Genomic DNA, 19,613 nt, shown 5'->3' with positions numbered 1-19,613 from the left:
AGGTACGCACAGGGCAGCTGCATCTGCTTGGCAGTGAGGAGTGGGCAGTAGGTGCTGGATAAAGAAAACAGCACGGAGGAACAGTGGTATAGAAGAAAAAGCGCCCAGTGCTGGGTAGTCAGTTACTGATGCAGCAATTCAGGAGGGCCAGGCATTAGAGAACACAAGCTAATATTTTAGTCAATTGACTTCATAACAAAGCCCATCAGCACAGGTCTCATGGTCTCTGGAACCCAAGTAAACGCCAGGCCTTCTGGAGCAGCTTTGAGAGTGTAGATCTGGACAAAGGTAGACCTAGCAGAGGTCTCAAACTGGTGGTCCTCGGGGCAGACTTCACCTCCAGACCAGACTTCTTTGGCCGGTGCAGTGTTTTAAAAAGAATTTACTTAGAGCTGTTCATTTATGAGGGCAAGCACACTCCACTCCTGTCCTCACCACTTCCAGCTGTCATATATCCAGCTGGCTCCTCATCTTTATGTTTCCCGCTTGATCCCTGAAGGTGGCTGATTTTGTAACTCTTGGCATAGAGCTATGTGTGGTCTTCGAATTGGGTAATGTGTACCTGCAGGGTATGCACAGTCTTCTAGGGATGTGCTGGTTCATATATTTTTAAAGGAATCAATTTCTAGATTCAAGATTTTCAACATCTACCTGTACTTTTTTATAAATAGTCCTGCCTGAGAACAAGCTTATGGTCGGCTAATTCTCCCTTCCCATCTTCTTTTCATAATTGCACTTCTCCTACTCGACAAAAGAAAACAACTCTCACTATCGATCAACGATCTTACTATGATGCACAAGATGAGGTGAAAAACCACCCAAGGCAGCAAAGGCACATTTGAGAATGTAGAGCTCCTGAGAGAGTCTTGAGAAACTAAAGAGGAGAGCATCTTATTTCATCCAGGCACAAGACATGAACAAGGCTCCATGCCTTATCTATCTGTCTGTCTATCTATCCATCCATCCATCCATCTCCTTTCTCTTCCCTTCCCTTTTCTTCCCTTTCCCTTCCCTTCCCTTTTCTTCCCTTTCCCTTCCCTTCCCTTCCTGCTATCTTCTGTCTGTCCATCCATCCATCCATCTTAGAACTAAAATTCAAAAGTGAGATGGTCATCATAGGGATGATAATAGAATGTTTATTTAAATTGAAAAAATAAAGTCAGACTTTTTCTGACCAAAAGTAAGTCTGGCTGACTGGGCTGATTTATTTATGAGGACTGTTTTTGTACATTATATTTGTATATAATTTATTTTATCTATAATATATTTATGTATAATAAATAATACGTCTGAAAAAATATCCTTTGTAATTGTTGAAACTTGTGATAAAATTTTTAATGTCACCTTAAAAATGTATGAGGGGGAAATGGATGAGAGAGGTACATAGTTTTTCAAAATTCTTTGAAGGGATACTTGAGCAAAAAAAGTTTGAAGACCATAGGTCTGGAGGATCCATGATAACTTTGAGCTGCTCTAGTTAGGGCAAATCAGATCATAGGGATCTGCGAGGCTGGACTGGTTTAGGGTCCTTTCTGTAAATATCTGCTTTTCTGCTCAGAAGGGTAAGTCTAAAGATGATGGAGCCTCTGGCCTCACCTTCCTTCTCCACTCTGAGAACAACTGAAACAATCTGGGCTTTTGGTGGATCACTGGGGTTACTAGGTGATATAACCTTAGCCCCTAAAACTCAGCCCGGACTTTGGGCCACCTGGAATCCCGTTGTGGGTGAGCTGGACAATCTGGAAACTCCCTATATTTATTAGAACAGCTGATGACAGGATGCTCCAAGGGGCCCCTCAGAGAAGCAGTAATGTTCTAGAATGGCAAGAAACACTGGAAATAGAGCCTGAGAAGTGGGATAATATTATGTTTACAGAGTGTCTGCAATTCTGACAGGGGTCTCATGATTCATCTTGGGAGAGATATTGTGAGATTTTAGCGCCAGAAGGGTCCTTTGAGGCTAGTTACCTTAACATCCCCATTTTATAGATGGAGAAATGGAGGCCCAGAAAGACTGACTGGCCCATGGTCACATGGAGGGTTTGTGACAGAGCTGGCAGCTAGAACTTGGTATCTTGGCTCCCCACCTAATGCTCTTTCTCCAACATCATGCTATATATCATTCAGCTTTAAACTCAGGCCCTACCTGTGAGTTCTACAAATTAGAGTTTTTAGACTACTACCAAATTGACTACTCAACTAGGTCAAACTGGACACTTGACTCAATTTGACTTAACATTTTTATTAATGACTTAGGGCAAAGGTTCCAAATATGCTGGGCTCATAGAAGCCTTCTGCTGACTTCTCTTTTCTCTGGGAATCACTAAAGTAGGACTGGCGTAGAGCTTGGAGGCTGGGAGGTGATAGCACAGAGAGAGATTAAAAGCTATAGGATGCAATCTAGTTTTAGCTCTAGACTGTCCCCACTGCTGGAGCTGCACCATTCTACCCCTGCAGGGTACTGAGGTTCATGCAGCAACTCTTGGTTGTTGTAAGTTTCAAAAGTAGTGTCTTAGGGCCAACAGCACCCTCTTAAATAGGACAAAGAGTTTTGGCAGCTGTCATTCTGTGGGATAAGTAAGTGCAACCTGGCATATGGACTTGTGGTCCTGGACCTAAACTTTATCAGGGATCCTCGGGCTGACGGCCATCCTACACAGGTGGGTTTGTGGTACTTGGCATGCAGATTTTCATGGGTGAGGTGGGTTGGGAGTGCCTCAGAGTCCACATGCTAGTGATACACTCTGCCAAATTCCATGCTGGGACCACAGGGCTGCTGCTACTGGGGTTCCACCACCAACCTCAGGAATCACAGCCCCATGTCCAAGTGCTCTCCCTACTGGGGGCTCTCCCTACTGGGGGCTCTCCCTACAGGGGGCTCTCCCTACACGGGACTATGGCAACCACTGTGGGATTGACAGCCATGAAGCCCAGGTCTAGAGACAAGAGTCACACATTATCCTGCTCAGAGTAAACTAAATAAGAGAGGTACATTCTACATGGGAAGTCAGTTTTACAAAATAAAATTTTAGGTGAGTGGGATGAGAATATTTATTGGTCCATTAAATGAAAAGCCAAAAATCAAATGTATCATTCAAGGAAACTCAATCTTCAAACACTGGTTTCCCACCAGGTCATCTGAAAGCTTAGAATGACATCAATTTCTTTGTTCTGGGCACACAGCATACCCATAGCCTCTTTAACAAGTGGAGAGTACCTTTTGCTTTAAGATATCCACTGGCGTCTGATGGGCTTTTAGCTTCTTATTTTTAAGAAGCACTTTTCTTCTAAGTTGGTCAGGTGAGGGAAGCATTGGATCATCTGAGAAATCACTCTCAAATAAGAATTTAGCCACCAGTTTTTCTCCAAGCACGGTCTAAAAAGAATAAAGAAAAAGACATAATCAATGACTTTTATCTATAATTCAACTAGATACTTCAGCCTAGTTGAATTGTTTAAAAAATCCTAGGAAGAGGAAATAGGAATGAAGTTGTGCCTCCTCCCCTCCACGGCCCCCCAACAATAGTCTTACTGGAAGGAAGGGAGGGGGATAGCAGGCCAGGAGGAGAGTCTAGGCCACTTTCCAGGTGGGGCCAGCTCTAACTATTTTGGAAAATGATCTGGGGTCTGATGTACTAAAGAAGAAAACAGAGATGTAGTTAGAGGCTGTGGTTTGTAGAATGTAGTCTGTTTCAGAAGTGGCTAAGAAGTAAAAAAGATGGAAACCTTGAAGTAGGTAGGGAGTGGGGAGAAAGCTGAAAGATAATAGAGAGAATTTGCTACCATTTGGTATAAAGAACTGCAGACACTATTCTCACAAAGATTTTCTGAATACTGGTTTCCAAAATGGAAGTTGTGTCCTTCAAGGAGGTGGGTAGTGGGGGTAGGCAGAGGATGATCCACTGGGGTGAGGGTGGAAAATATGGCAATTTCTATTTCTAGCTATTTTTTAATTAAAAAAGAACAAAAATTGAAGCTTATTAATGTTTAATGTACAGATTGAAAATGGCGCCCTCACTCCATCTGTATATTGGACCAGTTGGTATGTCAGGTGCTTGTTCCTGAAGGTCCCTGAGATACAAGGGGGAGTCTCCTGATGCTGAGGGACCGACAGTGGGTCCCTCACACCTTTGTTTGCTACCAGCTTATTGAGATGATTGCAGTTTGGGTGCCACAGGGTGTCACCACTGTGGTTAATTTCATAAAAAGACTTTTCTTGAAACTATTTTATAATGAGATGAAAAGTGACTATGAAAATCTTTTATACCACATAGAAGTTCACACTTTATATCATGAAAAAGTAGTTAAAGTTAAGTTATGCATTTTTCTTTAAAAAAAAAGTGTCCTAAAATTTCTGACTTTTTCTGTGTTTACAGTGGTGTCAGTATTTTGTTGTTATCAGATAATAATAATAATATAAATAATAAAATCACATTTAATCTGTTCCTATATGATAAGGGCAATGTTCTTTTTTTTTAATTTTTTTAAATTTTTTTATTATTTTTTTCTTTTTGTGAGGAAGATCAGCCCTGAGCTAACATCCATGCTAATCCTCCTCTTTTTGCTGAGGAAGACCGGCTCTGAGCTAACATCTATTGCCAGTCCTGGGCCGGCCCCGTGGCTTAGCGGTTAAGTGTGCACACTCAGATACTGGCGGCCCAGGTTCGGATCCCGGGCGCGCACCAAGGCACCGCTTCTCCGGCCATGCTGAGGCCGCGTCCCACATACAGCAACTAGAAGGATGTGCAACTGTGACATACAACTATCTACTGGGGCTTTGGGGGAAAAATAAATAAATAAAAAATTATTGCCAGTCCTTCTCTTTTTTTTTTTCCCCAAAGCCCCAGTAGGTAGTTGTATGTCATAGTTGCACATCCTTCTAGTTGCTGTATGTGGGACACAGCCTCAGCATGGCCGGAAAAGCGGTGCGTCGGTGCATGCCCGGGATCCGAACCCCGGGCTGCCAGCAGCGGAGCGCGCACACTTAACCGCTAAGCCACGGGGCTGGCCCAGGGTAATGTTCTAATAGTGAGTGAGAAAGTAATTGCCTTTTAGATGCAATTTGTGGTCTGGAAAGGATATTTTAAAAGAAGATGTCTAAAAATATTCCCATTGTGATGTGATTTTGTTGTAGGAAACAATGTGTGTTAACATAAAAACTCTCATATATGCACACTTAAGAAACTTGGAAGCAGATTTTCTAACGGTTAAGAAATCTTCCAGGGCCGGCCCCATGGCTGAGCGGTTAAGTGTGTGCGCTTCGCTACTGGCGGCCTGGGTTCGGATCCTGGGTGCTCACCGACGCACTGCTTGTCTGGCCATGCTGAGGCTGCCTCCCACATACAGCAACTAGAAGGATGTGCAACTATGACATACAACTATCTACCGGGGCTTTGGGGGGAAAAAAAAAAGGAAGAGGATTGGCAATAGATGTTAGCTCAGAGCCAGTCTTCCTCAGCAAAAAGAGGAGGATTAGCATGGATGTTAGCTCAGGGCTGATCTTCCTCACACACACACAAAAAATAATACAAGAAATCTTCCAAATGAAGGGTTATAGTGGAGTTTGAACTCATTTGCTAAAAATATAAAAGGCAACACCTTTTCAATAAGTTCTAAGAAAAATTGATTGACACCAGGAAACATACCAATTGTCTAGCCAAATTTCAACAAAACCCTTTCCATCATTAATGGATTTGAGAAATGAGTACATGATTTGGCAAGTACAGCTGACACCCTTTTTCCGTCAGGATACATATATCTTTCTACGGTATCTTCATCAGCTACCGTAGCTATTAAAACCAAACACCAAAATAATAAACTAAACTTAAAACCAGACATCCAAGTCATTGATCACAAAGTTTAAACCAAACATTTCAAAAATAATGAAGCATATTCAATCACATTACTCCCACTAAAAATTTAGGTAATAAATAAATAATAAATTTACTTAATTTTTTTTAAGAGAGCAAAAAGGGTTTTTATACCATTAATAAATAACAGTATTAAAAAATTATTCTTTACTTCACCCTCTCTATGTTATTCACTTTTATATTCTATTTTTTGCACGTTTTAATTAATGTATACAATATGTTAAGTAGGATATGTATATAATTTATAAATAAGTCAATAAATGTATAATAAGAATACATGCTATAGCATTTTACTGGTAGGGACATACAATAAAAAAAGTTTAGTAAATGATGGCAAAGGAAAGACAATATGAAAGGCTAATTAGTTTTCTTGGCATTAGTATTTGGGGACACTTCCCCCAGGTGGTGCCCCTCCCTCCCACTGAGAGCCATATTTCCATAAATGCCTCTACCAGTGGAAGGGGAAGTATAAGGGAATATTTGCCCCTACATCTGTCTGCATACAGTTCCTTTGTATAGGGAAGGGCCGTGTTAACATAGCAACTATTCCGGCTAGTCTAAGCTCTTTGTCAACTTGGATCCCCGTATTTGTAGTGTGGGCACAAGAAGATTTGACTTATTTGCCCTGAGATATGTTCAGCTTTCCCACATACAACTGACAGGCGACATCCTGGCACCACTGATTTGTGGTACTAGAAATATTGGAGAGTTGGTCTCTCCTTATCTCCTAAGTTTTCTGAAAATAGCCAAGAGATCACAGAACAATGCTTCTATCACTCCAGCTGAAAAGATGGACCATTTGAGAGAGCCCAAGCTCCTAGGGCACCCCCATTTCTCAAGTCTGAGGGACCCTAATTGTATTTGCTTCATGGCTGAGGTCCAGCTGTGGTGTGGTCCCTGGTGGCTCCACATAAAACTCAACTACAGCTGTAAGACAAAGGCCAAGATACCATCCTACCTCTTAGCTAAAAGCTTACCTTGAAAATTTCTGCCATTTTTCGTTGCTGAGGCAATGAACAGTGGTTCTCAATCGATATGATGATTGGCAGGTCAGAGTTGATGAAGGCACTTCGATCAATGGCTTCAACCACCTCCTATGAGAGCCAAAACAGCTCATTAGAATCCAGGTATCTGTCCAGGGCGCCAGAGGGCAAGGTACTTATAGCCACAGAAAGCATCTAATTCGTTGTTTTCAGAAGACTCTAGCCAAAGCGTTTTTTACCTTTTTCAAATGTATTTTCAAGTTAAGTAAGAGGATAAGGCTATTTTTTACAAAGACATTAAACTGTTCATATTGAGTTTTGTTCACATACTATAAGGAACAGCTATCAGTATGGTGAATTTAACAAATCAATATATATATTGAGTATACTGTAGGTAAAAGACACTGGTTTAGTTACAGCATCAAAAATAATGAGGCATAAGATACTTTCCTGCTTTCAAGGAGTTTATAATCTTCTTGGGGCAATAAGGCATATATATTTAGGGGTATATGTGAACCAGTTATTAACTCCCTCCCTCAATCTAGAGTACAAGAGTTTTAAGAGGGCTGCATAGAAAAATGAGTAAAAGAGAAAATGCATTTTAGCCATCATCTCCACATATAAGACAGAAATAACAGTATTCCTTCCTAGGCTGGCCACAGTTCAGAGAAAAATGATGTTACATAGCCAAAGACGCCCTGAATGAGGATAGTAATTGTACAACGAACTAATAAACTACCTAAAATTTGAAACACATTCAATGAGACCGGTCTTCCTGAGTGACCAATCTCCCTGGGTGGAACCAATTCTCATTATTTTATAATGTTAATTATTTAATCATCTCCTAACACATGATGTTGGCCTTTGTTAGCAGGTCACCAGGACAAATGACCTTTAATTCCTACAGCAAGAGAACAGCCCCTGCCTTTTATATATCATCTTATGATGTATGGCAACAACATCATTACATGATAACTAATTTAAGGTAATAGTTACTAAACTTTGGTTGAATGAGAATCTAATGAGAGTTCTAGATCAACTTCCAGAAAAACGAATATGTGCATATCCTACACAATCAATACTGCAAACAATTTCGGGAAGTCTTCAGACCCAGGATAAGAACCCTTAACCTAAGGTATAATTTGGTAGGATCACTGATTCAAATGATGAATGAAGATAACGACTTTGTGATTTGAATAAAGAAAGTTATGAAGCATTACCTTGAAGGGGATCTTGGTTGTCAGTGTATGTCCATGATAAATGATGGGCATCCCATCATCTCCATCCCAGCAGTCCAACTCTATGCTCCTACAGCCTTGCAGGAGGACCTGTGTGATCAACGAATGAATCCAGCCCACGGGAACAAATGGAGATAAAGCCTCAAAATAAACCCAGCACACGCTTCGGCATATCAGTGTTCACATTCAGGGCTAATGCACAAGGTCATAAGATCTAAAATGAATATTGCATTTTGGCTAAAGGCCACAATTAATCAGTGCAGAGAGAACAGATTAAGGTGGAAAGAGTGCTTACCGGAGCTGAATACTATTGGAAGGAAAAATTGGATAGCAAAAATATTTGACCATTTCCCCAGAAACTTTGGTCTCTCAAGGGACCTATACATGGCATATCCTGAAATGAGAGAGCCAGGCTAGTGCTCTATCTGGGCAGATGTCAGTGGAAGTAAAGGTGCTGAATCTGCAGCCCAGAGGAAATGAGGCCACTGATTCCTAAATGAACTGGCCAAACATTATATGAAGGCACTCAGCATAAAATCCCCTCCATTTAGATGCAAATTCTGACACCAGCTAATCCTTTTGCTATGAACATGTAGCATTTAAGAAGAGTACCAATAAAGAATTATCAAGGATTTGCTTTGCTGTCTAATCCCAGAACAGTGTCTAGAGCAGAGATGGCAAATAATCCATAAACACCCCTCTCTCATACGCACAGCAGATGTCAGTAATCAATCACAGCACACTTGCCCCCTAAGCTTTGATCTGTAATCTCATGAACTCTTCAGCAAAGTGCTCCAGGAAACACTACCAAGGAATCAGATGAGATGATACTTATTTGCTATCCTAGATCTAGAGTTGGAAGCAGAGCTCCTGAAACATGTGCTTGGGTTGCAGCTCTGTAACGTTTGCTTGGAGCAACCTCTTCCTCCAGAGAATCTATCTGTAGACTATGCTAAAGGATTACCACATATTGAAAGGGTAACCCAAGCCAAGAGGCAGATATATCTGTGAATAGGCTGACCCACTGATTTAAGAATCCACATAACTATTCCCATGTGACAGTAATCTAATACTAGGGGCTAGTGGCCACTGGAGTTGCTGCAACGAAACTCGGATAGTGGAATCCCTCTTATTTTAATTTTTTTTTAAATTTTATTTATTTTTTTTCCCCCGAAGCCCCAGCAGATAGTTGTATGGTCATAGCTGCACATCCTTCTAGTTGCTGTATGTGGGACGCGGCCTCAGCATGGTTGGAGAAGCAGTGCGTCAGTGCGTGCCCGGGATCGAACCCGGGCCGCCAGCAGCGGAGCGTGTGCACTTAGCCACTAAGCCACGGGGCCGGCCCAGTATTTTTGATGAGATACTTGCTAGATTCTTCCCATTGCACAGTATGCAGCATCCATTCTTCCTGGGCAACCAATCTTTTCAGGTGGACTGATTCTGTTGTCTAGAATCCCAAGGCTATCTTTCAGCTTCTTTCACCAGCTAGAGTATCTACAGGTATATTGCTTGGGGCTGGAGATTGTTGTGTAATATGACAGCTGCAACATGGGGCTGCTTCATCTCTGTAGTGAGCCTGCCATACCGGGAAGAACATTCACCGACTGGCAGCAGATTAGATGGTTTTCCAGCATGAAAAGACCAAAGTCTTTATCAAAGTCTGCGTAACATTAAGAACTCCATATATGGAGAGAAAAGGAAAACCAAGGTTGAAAATTCTGGGTGATAACAGAGTTTTTTCTCACTTCCCATCTGCCCCATAGAGTAATGTGAGGAGGTAATTAGGAGGACTGAGGGAGAGGGAGAGTGGTAAGAAAGAAAAGAAATGGGACCTTCATACTAGGTTTAATCATGTCTGAATCTATTTGAGGGGTTCTTGTGCTTTATTTAAAGGCTGTGACAATCTCTACTTGGGGTGTAATATTAAGGAGTTAAAAAAAAACTCTTTGAAGTCGAATAGGAAAGTGAAGCAGGAATGAAAGCTAGGACATTGGTCCCTGCTTATTTTCTTGGGAGAAACACACACACACACACACACACACACACACACACACACTTCATTTCTTTTCCCTAGAACAATAGATTTCAAACTACTTTTAACCTTGGAATTCTCTGTGCAAATGCAGGGCCAATGGATAAAGCACCTAAAAGAGCAGGCCCTGCAGCTGCAGTAGGGGCAGGATATGGGACCCTCCGTACTCGACTGCTTGCTCATCTCAGTGTCAGCAGCTGAGGCCCCTTGACAGAACTCCTAATTTGAAAATCACAACTTGGGCCGGCCCCGTGGCTTAGCGGTTAAGTGCACGCGCTCCGCTACTGGCGGCCCTAGTTCGGATCCCGGGCGCGCACCAACGCACCGCTTCTCCGGCCACGCTGAGGCCACGTCCCACATACAGCAACTAGAAGGATGTGCAACTATGACATACAACTATCTACTGGGGCTTTGGGGGAAAAAAAGCAGGAGGATTGGCAATGGATGTTAGCTCAGAGCCGGTCTTCCTCAGCAAAAAGAGGAGGATTAGCACGGATGTTAGCTCAGGGCTGATCTTCCTCACAAAAAAAAAAAAAAAAGGAAAATCACAACTACTCTAAGAACACATCTTCATTTCATAATAAAAGTCTCTTATATTTTAGAATTTAAAATACATATTCCATACTAGATACATATTTCATACTAGATTTGGGACAGAAATTTGACCCATGCTTTGAGGGATATCTGGAGAACAAATGAACCTCAAGTCTGTTGGGTTTGTGTGAACAATACAATTATAATTTTCACACTTGGACTCATACACACACACACTCACACACTTATATTCCCTGGATCTAGCCTAGCTCCTTCCTAATTAACTCTTCTTGTAGGAGGTTTAGAAAACAGGCAGCATAGACCAGGAAGTTGCAGAAAATACAACAGAGAGTCAACTGACATGCAGATCATTGAAAGCTGGATGTTTAGATCAAAAGGAAGTGCTTTTTCTAGTCAGAGAGCCTACTGAGTTTCCAAGAACATTCCCATGAATTTAAGTGTGTAGAAACATGCCTACAGTCTGTGCAGATTTTTTTCCTTAAGTTGGTCACCACAGGGGTGGATTGATTGCCTAAAAAATTGCAAAGCAAAACAAACAATATTTTGGGACTAACTTCGTAGAAAATTGGATTTTCTACTACGCTTTCCCACTACAATATATTGATTTATTTAGCATTTAGGGAAACAATTAGATAATCTTCCCATGGGAAAATCTAATTTTAGTAGGAGTGGGTCAGACTAACTAGGATCTAAAAGCTATGAGTCTCAAACAAATACTTTTTTTTTTTTTTTTTTGCCTAGAATCAGGGTTAAGTATAGATGGGAAGAAAAAAGAAAACAAAAAAAAGTAAAAAAAATAACCGTATGTATAGGCAGTTTTCCCACACATCATGTGTCCTCACATTTCACATGTAATAGTTTATAAGTTCTTCAGAGTCTGGGGTCAGGTTTTTGTGACTTCAGGGGTTACGCAAATAAGGTTTAATGGAAACCACATTCCAAGTGGAATCTCAGTACCTGGCTGTAGAGTTCTACTGAGGATTCTCCTTTGAGCTGATGGCCTGTGAGGTAGGTATTGTGGGAAGATTCGATGTAATAGTAAGAGAGAGGCAGCTGCAATTCTTTAATGTTCTCCTGCGACTCATCATTTTTCGAGGCAAAATTATCTTTATCCATCAGAAACCTAGAGGAAACAAATTTTCTTAGGATTGCATAGGAAAAATAGATACTCTTCAATGATGGGCAAATGATATTTTAAAAGTCACCTTGCAAATCCTTCAAACGACATTAGGCCCTGATGACACATACTAACGCTGGGCTCAAACTTCTGCAAGGGATACAAAAAGAGTGTTATTTAGGTAAAGGAAACGAAGGGGAAAAAAACACCCCATCATTTTTTAAAGCTGTTCTGTTTTCATCAGGAAACATCTAAACCAAATATTTGAACGACTTCAGTTATGTAGTGGTAAGACGTACTTTTTTAGTCCAAAAGAAAACATTTATTATACGTGAGTTTATTATACAAAGCATATTTATTTAAGAGAAAAAAGGAAAGTGAGAGAAAAGAATAAGACTGATTTATATGAAAACAAACTGTATCAGTTTATACAGGTGAAATGGGGATGATAATAGCAGCTACCACAGAGTTGGTGGGAGGTGAAATGAGATGATTCTCATAGAATACTAAGTACAGTGCTTGTACTCAATGTTATAGTGAGCATGCAATCATGTGATCATAATCTTACATTTTTAGCATTGTCAGTGATCAAATCCAATTTCTGGACAGCTAATCCACTGATTCCCAATCAGTTGACAGGGGAGGTTGAAACCTAGACTAATTCTGTTGCATGTGATGCAGCCACAATGAATGGTCTCACCCCCCACCCCCAACTCCTGCCACCCTCTAGTTGAAGCCATCACCATCTCCAGCCTGAATTACTGTAAAAACTTCCTACCCGGTCTCTCTGCTTCTACTCCTTATCCAGCACAGTTTATTCTTCAATAGGGCCAGAGTGACCTCTTAAAAACATAAATCAAATCACGTTACTCCCCTGCTCAAAAATTTCCAATAGCTTCCCATTTCACATGGACTAAAGTCAAACTCCTTACCATGGCCTAAAATGCCTAGACTATTCGGCCCCTGCCTACCTGTCTGAAATCATGTTTACCATCGTCCCTCTAGCCTACGTGGCTCCCTGTACACCAGCCTTTCTGTTGCTCCTCATAAACCCTGGGCTGGCTTCTGCTTCAGTCTCTCAGCTTGCTACTCTCTGTCTGGAATGCTCCTTCCTCAGACCTTCACATGGCTTCTTCATTCAGGGCTCAGCCCCAGTGTCACCTCCTCAGAGTAACCTTTGCTTACTCCTCTCAGCCCTCCTGCATCACTCCATCCCCTTACTCTGCTCAACTTTTTTCAGAACCCATTATTACCTGAAATTATATCTTTATTTGTTTATTGTCAGCCTCACCCACTTAGAATGTAAGCTGCTTTGAGGGCCAGAACTTGATCTCATTTACTGCTATATTCCCAGGTCCTGGAACAGAGCCAGGCCCATAGTAGGAGCTAACAAATATTTGTTAAACGATCAAAGAGGTTGAAAGCCTAAACTACAAATTCTACTGCATGTGTTAGAACAAGAAGGAATCATGTACTGATTCCTTAAAATAGTCACTGAATAAGAGAAGGCTTGGGACCTATGTTAATTATATGTTAAATAAGAACACATACATTTGATATTTCAAATAAAAACCCCCAAAAACCCTCTGCCCCAGACTTGAAGGCTTTGGAAAGAAGTATAGAAAGAGTAGATGTTTAGCAGAAAATACTTAGAATAATCAGAGGCTTACACATATGTGTGCACATGAAATGGGTACGAACCTGGATGATGCTGAGGATTTCATCATATGTGCAATGTTCTCCTTGGCAATTCACAAGGAAGTCATTGAGCTGGAGTATGCCAACCCCAAATATGCCCAGGGATGTGCTCTCGATCCCAGTGCCATTCGTCACGATACTTGCAGCAGCAATGGCATCAGATATCTGCCTCTGGTTGTCTGACAGCTGTTGTTTACTCTTAATGAACAACCCCAAATCCGAGACATTTCTGGTCAACAAATCTGAAACAGAACATGGACAAGCTAGCCAGCATCTCTCACCAAGTTCATTTTGGAGATAATGGCTTTGCGGAATTATTAATTATTAACTCTCCACTAATTTGTCTAAACAACCCATCAAACTCCAGGCTTATTCTTGGCTTCAATAGTCGAAGGAATAAAAAAATGAATCAATGAATAAATAAAAGAAACTAAGAGAGCGCTAGGTCAATGATCTTGAAAGCCCACAAGCTTTGGTATTAGATGGGAACTAATTGTACATTCAATTGGGGACTTGAGGCTGAATTCAGACTTTGGTTTTTGAGAATAACTACTTCTACATTCTTATGTTTGCAGAGACTGAAGATGTACCCTTAAAATTACAGGTTTTCTGTACTTTAAAAGTACAACTATAAACATTTGTGTGCAGGTTTCTGAGTGAACATAAGTTTTCAACTCATTTGGGTAAACACCAAGGAGTACAATCGCTGGATCGAATGGTAAGAGTATGTTTAATTTTGTAAGAAACTGCCAGACTCTCTTCTGAAGTGGCTGTCCCATTTTCCTACCAGCAATGTTCCACTTGCTCTGCATTCACACCAACTTTGATACGGCCAGTCATTTTAATTCTAGACACTTTGGAAGTACCTGTCCCCTAAAACTTGGAAGCTACCAAGATGTCTTTCAATATGTGAATGGATAAGCAAACTGTGATACATCCAGACAATGAAATATTACTCAGCAATAAAAAGAAATGAGCCATCAAGCCATGAATAGACATGAAGGAAGCTTAAATGCATATTGCTAAGTGAAAGAAGCCAGTCTGAAAAGGCTACATACTGTATGATTCCAACTATATGACACTCTAGAAAAGGCAAAACTATGGAGACAGTAAAAAGATCAATGGTTGCCAAAGGTTCAGAGGGAGGTTGGGAGGAATAAAAAGGTGGAGCACAAGAGATTTTTAGGGCAGTGAAACTATTCTGTATCATACTGTAATGGTGGATATGTTATTATACTTTTCTCAAAACCCATATGATGTACAACACAAACAGTGAACACTAATGTAAACTATGTACTTCAAGTAATAATATTATATCAATATTGGCTCAACTGTAACAAATATGCCACACTAATGCAAGATATCAATAACGGGAAACTGTGTATATGTGTGGGCGGAGAGTATATGGGAAACTCTGTATCTTCCATTCATTTTTTTCTGTAAACTTAAAACTGCTCTAAAAAAATTAAAATATATTATTTTTCTTTAAAGAGTGCTACTACTTGACTAATCCATAGTTATGCACATTTTACGACTGAAGTTGAAAAAGGTTAATATTCTTAGCTTAAGGACAATATAATTTTTTAAATAATTAGAAAGCAACTGCATAAAAAAGGACAGTTTTTCTTTTGTTTTTGCTTATTTGTGTTTATAGTTTCCAGTAAGAACAGACAAGAAAAATAATAGGCTTAAAATGCATGGGTGGTGATGGTAATGGTGGTGATGGTAATGGTGGTGGTGGTGAGTGGGATAGAAGAACTAGACATTCTGGTTTACATATTAGGGAAAATGTCTTGCATCTTCAGGAGTGCTCTGCTGAGGTCACTAAAGACTCTCAAACCCACCCTGGGGTTGAGCACCCATCTGCCTGAAAAAGGCAGAGAAGAGACTGGCGGTTCTCAACTAGTACACATCACACACCCAGTGGACATTTGGAAATGGGTGGGCAAGGGTTGTAGTTGTCAGAATGATTAGAAGGCTCTATTGATGAAATATTCTGGAATACATGGACAAATCCATACAATGATGAATTCCTTGCCCCAAACGCCAATAGTACCTGTCCCCATGACACTTTGAAATAATTCTCTAAGTGTTTCACCAGGCTCCAGATAACAGCACGCCATGTGGGACAGGCTGAGGGTTGTGTGATTGGATCTCTAACCTTTGTTTTAGATAGAAAGGTCTCAAAGGGAAATATTCAACTGTTACACAAACCTAGGTCAGGCTGAAGACCACTGGTGTTTTCGTCAATTGTGAGGTTGGTGTAGAGTGGGGCCGACTCAGAGCCAGCTCGGTTGCACGGCACAGCGTAGACATCAAAGAGATCCTTCAGGTCCTTGCGGCTCCTTACACTGGGCGAGGAATGGAAAACACCTCACATTTAGTATTGTTATAAAAATGGGGGGCTGAGAAAGGGTGAGAAGAAAGCATGTCTTACCTGAATGATTTGAACAGCTCAACAAATTCAACGAAACTCATGTTACTGTCTGAAACCATGAAGCTCTGAAAGCCCTTCATTCCTCCTTTGATCCGCCCATGCCAGCTGCTGCTGCTCCAAGCACTGCAACAAAGACATGGCCTTAATGGGCAAAACTGGGGCCGGCTTTGTCATTCCACCCCAAAAGACGTTCTCTAATTAGCAATATGACCAAAAAGATGGATTGCAAGTCATTTAAGGTTTAGGATATTTTCCAGACTCTTTTCATTTCTCTCAAAATTATTCTATATTGTGTCAGAGGAAATAAAACATATTACACAATGAAACCACTTCATGTTTGCAGCCTATTTAATAAGGGCACAGGACTGAGGTTAATATTCCTCTACTAATCAAAATAGTTCTTTGAAATCACAGATTAATGGGGGAAAAAACCCTGTAAATTCAGCGTTTTCAAAGAAAAGCCATTTAAAAAAAGAGCTCAAAATTACTCAGTCATAATCTATGGAAAATTATGCATGTTCTTTCCCATATTCTAAATTATAGAAACACATTTAAGAAGAAAGTCTTGAAGGTATCAATGTCTTCTCTTTTTCCTTTCTTAACCAGTTCTTAGATGAAAACAGGGAAGGGCTTTTAATACTAACGGAAAATGTGAGTCAGAAAAATATTAAGAATGGAAAGAAGCCAACTCTGCCTAGGATTATATTTGCACCTGCCAAGGCTGTATCTATTCAACATAAAAATATTAGTCAACTCTGTCAAAAATGTTTCACACCATTTTTTATTTTCTATACTGGTTCCCCGAGAGGATAGTGTGAGAAATGTTTTGACTGTAGTTTTTAGTCAAATCAGTGAACAGGACCTTTCTTTTCATCTTTGTTTTCATATTTTATTTTTCACTTTAGAAATATTTCAAATATAAAAGAAAGTATAGAGAATATTGTAATGAATGAACAGTGTACCGTTACTCCTGCTAACAATGTTTATTCATGGAAAATTATTTTGTGTGAAAATCTGAAGGCCACCTTGGTTAAGCGAAGAGTATTACAAAAGAATAGATTTACATTACTTCAGGCATGGGTTGTTGATCCCCAGTGTGGTGTGGGAGACCCGGTAGAGGTTCAGGAAGAGGAAGAAGGTCTGATAAAGAGGCTTTATCATTTGAATTTAAACACGTCCATTCCCTGTTTTCCTTTTGTTTCAGCTTCAGCTGCTGTCTGTAGGCATCCATCTCCCTCTGACTTGAGGAAACTCTATTTGTCCACTCTTTCCCTTTCTAGGACTCAGAGTCTTGCTTTCTCCTTGAACAGGATTCAGGCTGATTTTTCTTTTCCTACCTGGTCTTTTTCTTCTGTTTTAGAATACTTGGTAGGCACAGACCCCTGTCCTCCTGTGGGGCAGCCCTGTGATCTCACATCTGGCAGGTTAGTCTCTCAACTTCTACCTCTTTGAAAAGATTTTCCTCCCTTACTCTGGCCTTCCTTTTCCTGCTCATGAGGGACTGCAATAAAGGGAAAGGCCACCTGATCTAAGTTTTCTGGCTATTTTACTTACCTGGGATACTATATAGGCTGAAATATAATGTAAAGAATTCTGATTCTTTGTAGCTTTTAATTATGTTACAAACCTAAACTTACAGAAAAGATGCAAGAATGGTACAAAGAATTCCCACGTACCCTTGACTCAGTTTTGCCACGTGTAAAAATATGAATGTATAAAGCATAAATTATGTTCATTATTCTCATTGTGAAAGAATGCTGCCTTATAAAAGATGATTTACTGTAGGGTTCTCATCAATAGCAAGCTTCCTTCAGAGTGGGAGAGGGGAGGGGGAGGGGAGAGAGATTATGTGTGTGTGTGTGTCCTGTGTATTAACATTTCCAAAGCCAGTGTCTGCAGACCCATTTCCTCCTCCCACTACTCTGTTTGATAAAGTAAAGAGGGCTGCTTTATCTTGGTTCCGTCTAGAACCTCTGCATTTCTTAAACTTTAGTATGGGGTCGAGGGAGATAGCGTGGAATTCTGATTCCTTTGGAAGACTTTCATTTTAATATTACTTCTTCTGAGAGAGTATGTGTTGTTTCAAATCTGTAATTTGCATGGATCTTATAAAATAATTTACTATAATACCATACCAGCTTTAGAATTATACCTAAACATATCCAACTTGCTATAATACATTCATTTCTCTAGACATGTATATCTTATCTTATGTATGAGAAGAGTATTAAATATATTTCACCCATTAGCAAAGGGTCAAGCAGATTACGTTAAAACTTAATTTATTCTTCAATTTAGAGCAATCCGATAGAACTTTTTGCAATGATAGAAATGTTCTATATCTGCACTGTTCAGTACAGTAGCCACCACCCACTTGGAGCTATGGAACACTTTTAATGTGGCTAGTGTGACTGAGGAACTGAATCTTAAATTTTATTTAATTTTAATTAATTTAAATAGCCACCTTTTTTTTTTTCCTGTGGCTAGTGGCTACTATACTGGGCAGTGCAGATTTAGAGTCACAGCTCGGGTTTCGTTACTGCTACTGACCTTTGAAGAGCTGGTCTATCAAATAATTAAGAGCAATTATAGTAATATGAGAAGGTAGAAGTATAGAATCAGGAAAATTAGGAGCATTTAAAAATCTGGGGTTTTTCAATTTTCAATGTAATTGTTAGGTCAAAGTTAGAGACAGTCTTTCCATAGAGCACTGGAAGAAGATGCCCTTCTACACAACTTGAATGATGTGAAGGTCCTTCTGTTTTATCATGTTAAGGCCCCACCTGGACGGGCTCTTGTTTGAAGAAGACAGCACAGGGGAAGACACTGGCCTGATGGGAGATGATGTCCCGGCAGCCAAGTTAGGGGACCCAGCCGTGGTCAAAGAGTGGGCTCTTCTGGAAGGGAGAGGGTTAGGAGGGCTTGTGATGGCATTTGCCTCTGTGAAAACGAAAGACAAAAGCGAAAACCACTCCAATTATACTTTCCCTCAGAAATCAAATAAAAATCAAAGATGCCTCTGAAAGTCTGAGCAAATCAATCTATGCAGGCAATTTCTATATAACAAGCATCAAAATATTCTGATGAATGGACTAATCTGGTGGGTTCTTAATCCTGGCTACACATTAGAATCATCCAGGGAGCTTAAAAAGCATATCGATGTCCAGGTCCCAGCCAGAGAGTGCCTGAACTGTGTAGCCTGGGGTGTGACCAGGACATCTAGGTACATTTTTTTTTTAAATAATTTTTTTAATTTATTTATTTTTCCCCCAAAAGCCCCAGTAGATAGTTGTATGTCATACACATCCTTCTAGATGCTGTATGTGGGACATGGCCTCAGCATGGCCGGAGAAGCGGTGCGTCGGTGCACGCCCGGGATCCGAACCCGGGCCGCCAGCAGCGGAGCGCGCGCACTTAACACTTAACTGCTAAGCCACAGAGCTGGCCCCCATCTAGGTACTTTTATAAAAGCTCTAGTACCCAGTTGGGGTTGAGAATCACTGGTCTAATCCATCAAATTGTATCTTGTATATCGAAAATTCCCTGTCAATAATGGCAAGGCAATGAATGAAATTTTCTTCCAAGTACTGTGCTCGCAGAAATACCTCTTGGGTTACATCACGTAGTTAAAAACAAAGGTAAGTGTATTTAACAAGATAAAGAGTCTGTTAAGAATGCCCACA

The 19,613-nt window shown here is 40.5% G+C and overlaps 1 protein-coding gene across 2 annotated transcripts in view; it reads right to left on the bottom strand.

Annotated features, from left to right (window-relative positions):
• PLCE1 (phospholipase C epsilon 1) overlaps nucleotides 1-19,613 on the bottom strand; it is a 323,176-nt gene that overhangs the window by 44,869 nt on the left and 258,694 nt on the right. The window contains exons 11-19 of one of the 2 annotated variants that reach the window (XM_058543567.1): nucleotides 18,714-18,870; nucleotides 15,931-16,053; nucleotides 15,708-15,844; nucleotides 13,497-13,735; nucleotides 11,884-11,945; nucleotides 11,636-11,801; nucleotides 8,074-8,181; nucleotides 6,848-6,964; nucleotides 3,218-3,376 (exon numbers count right to left, since the gene is read on the bottom strand). In XM_058543567.1, the coding sequence (XP_058399550.1) occupies nucleotides 3,218-3,376; nucleotides 6,848-6,964; nucleotides 8,074-8,181; nucleotides 11,636-11,801; nucleotides 11,884-11,945; nucleotides 13,497-13,735; nucleotides 15,708-15,844; nucleotides 15,931-16,053; nucleotides 18,714-18,870 (1,268 nt within the window). The remainder of the gene's footprint in view (nucleotides 1-3,217; nucleotides 3,377-6,847; nucleotides 6,965-8,073; nucleotides 8,182-11,635; nucleotides 11,802-11,883; nucleotides 11,946-13,496; nucleotides 13,736-15,707; nucleotides 15,845-15,930; nucleotides 16,054-18,713; nucleotides 18,871-19,613) is intronic. The other variant, XM_058543568.1, reaches the window with a different exon arrangement.

Source organism: Diceros bicornis, chromosome 6, assembly GCF_020826845.1.
Source record: "Diceros bicornis minor isolate mBicDic1 chromosome 6, mDicBic1.mat.cur, whole genome shotgun sequence".
Classification (NCBI taxonomy): Eukaryota; Metazoa; Chordata; class Mammalia; order Perissodactyla; family Rhinocerotidae; genus Diceros; species Diceros bicornis.
The sequence above is the reverse complement of the archived record's forward strand: the minus strand, read 5'-3'. Positions and strand labels throughout refer to the sequence as shown.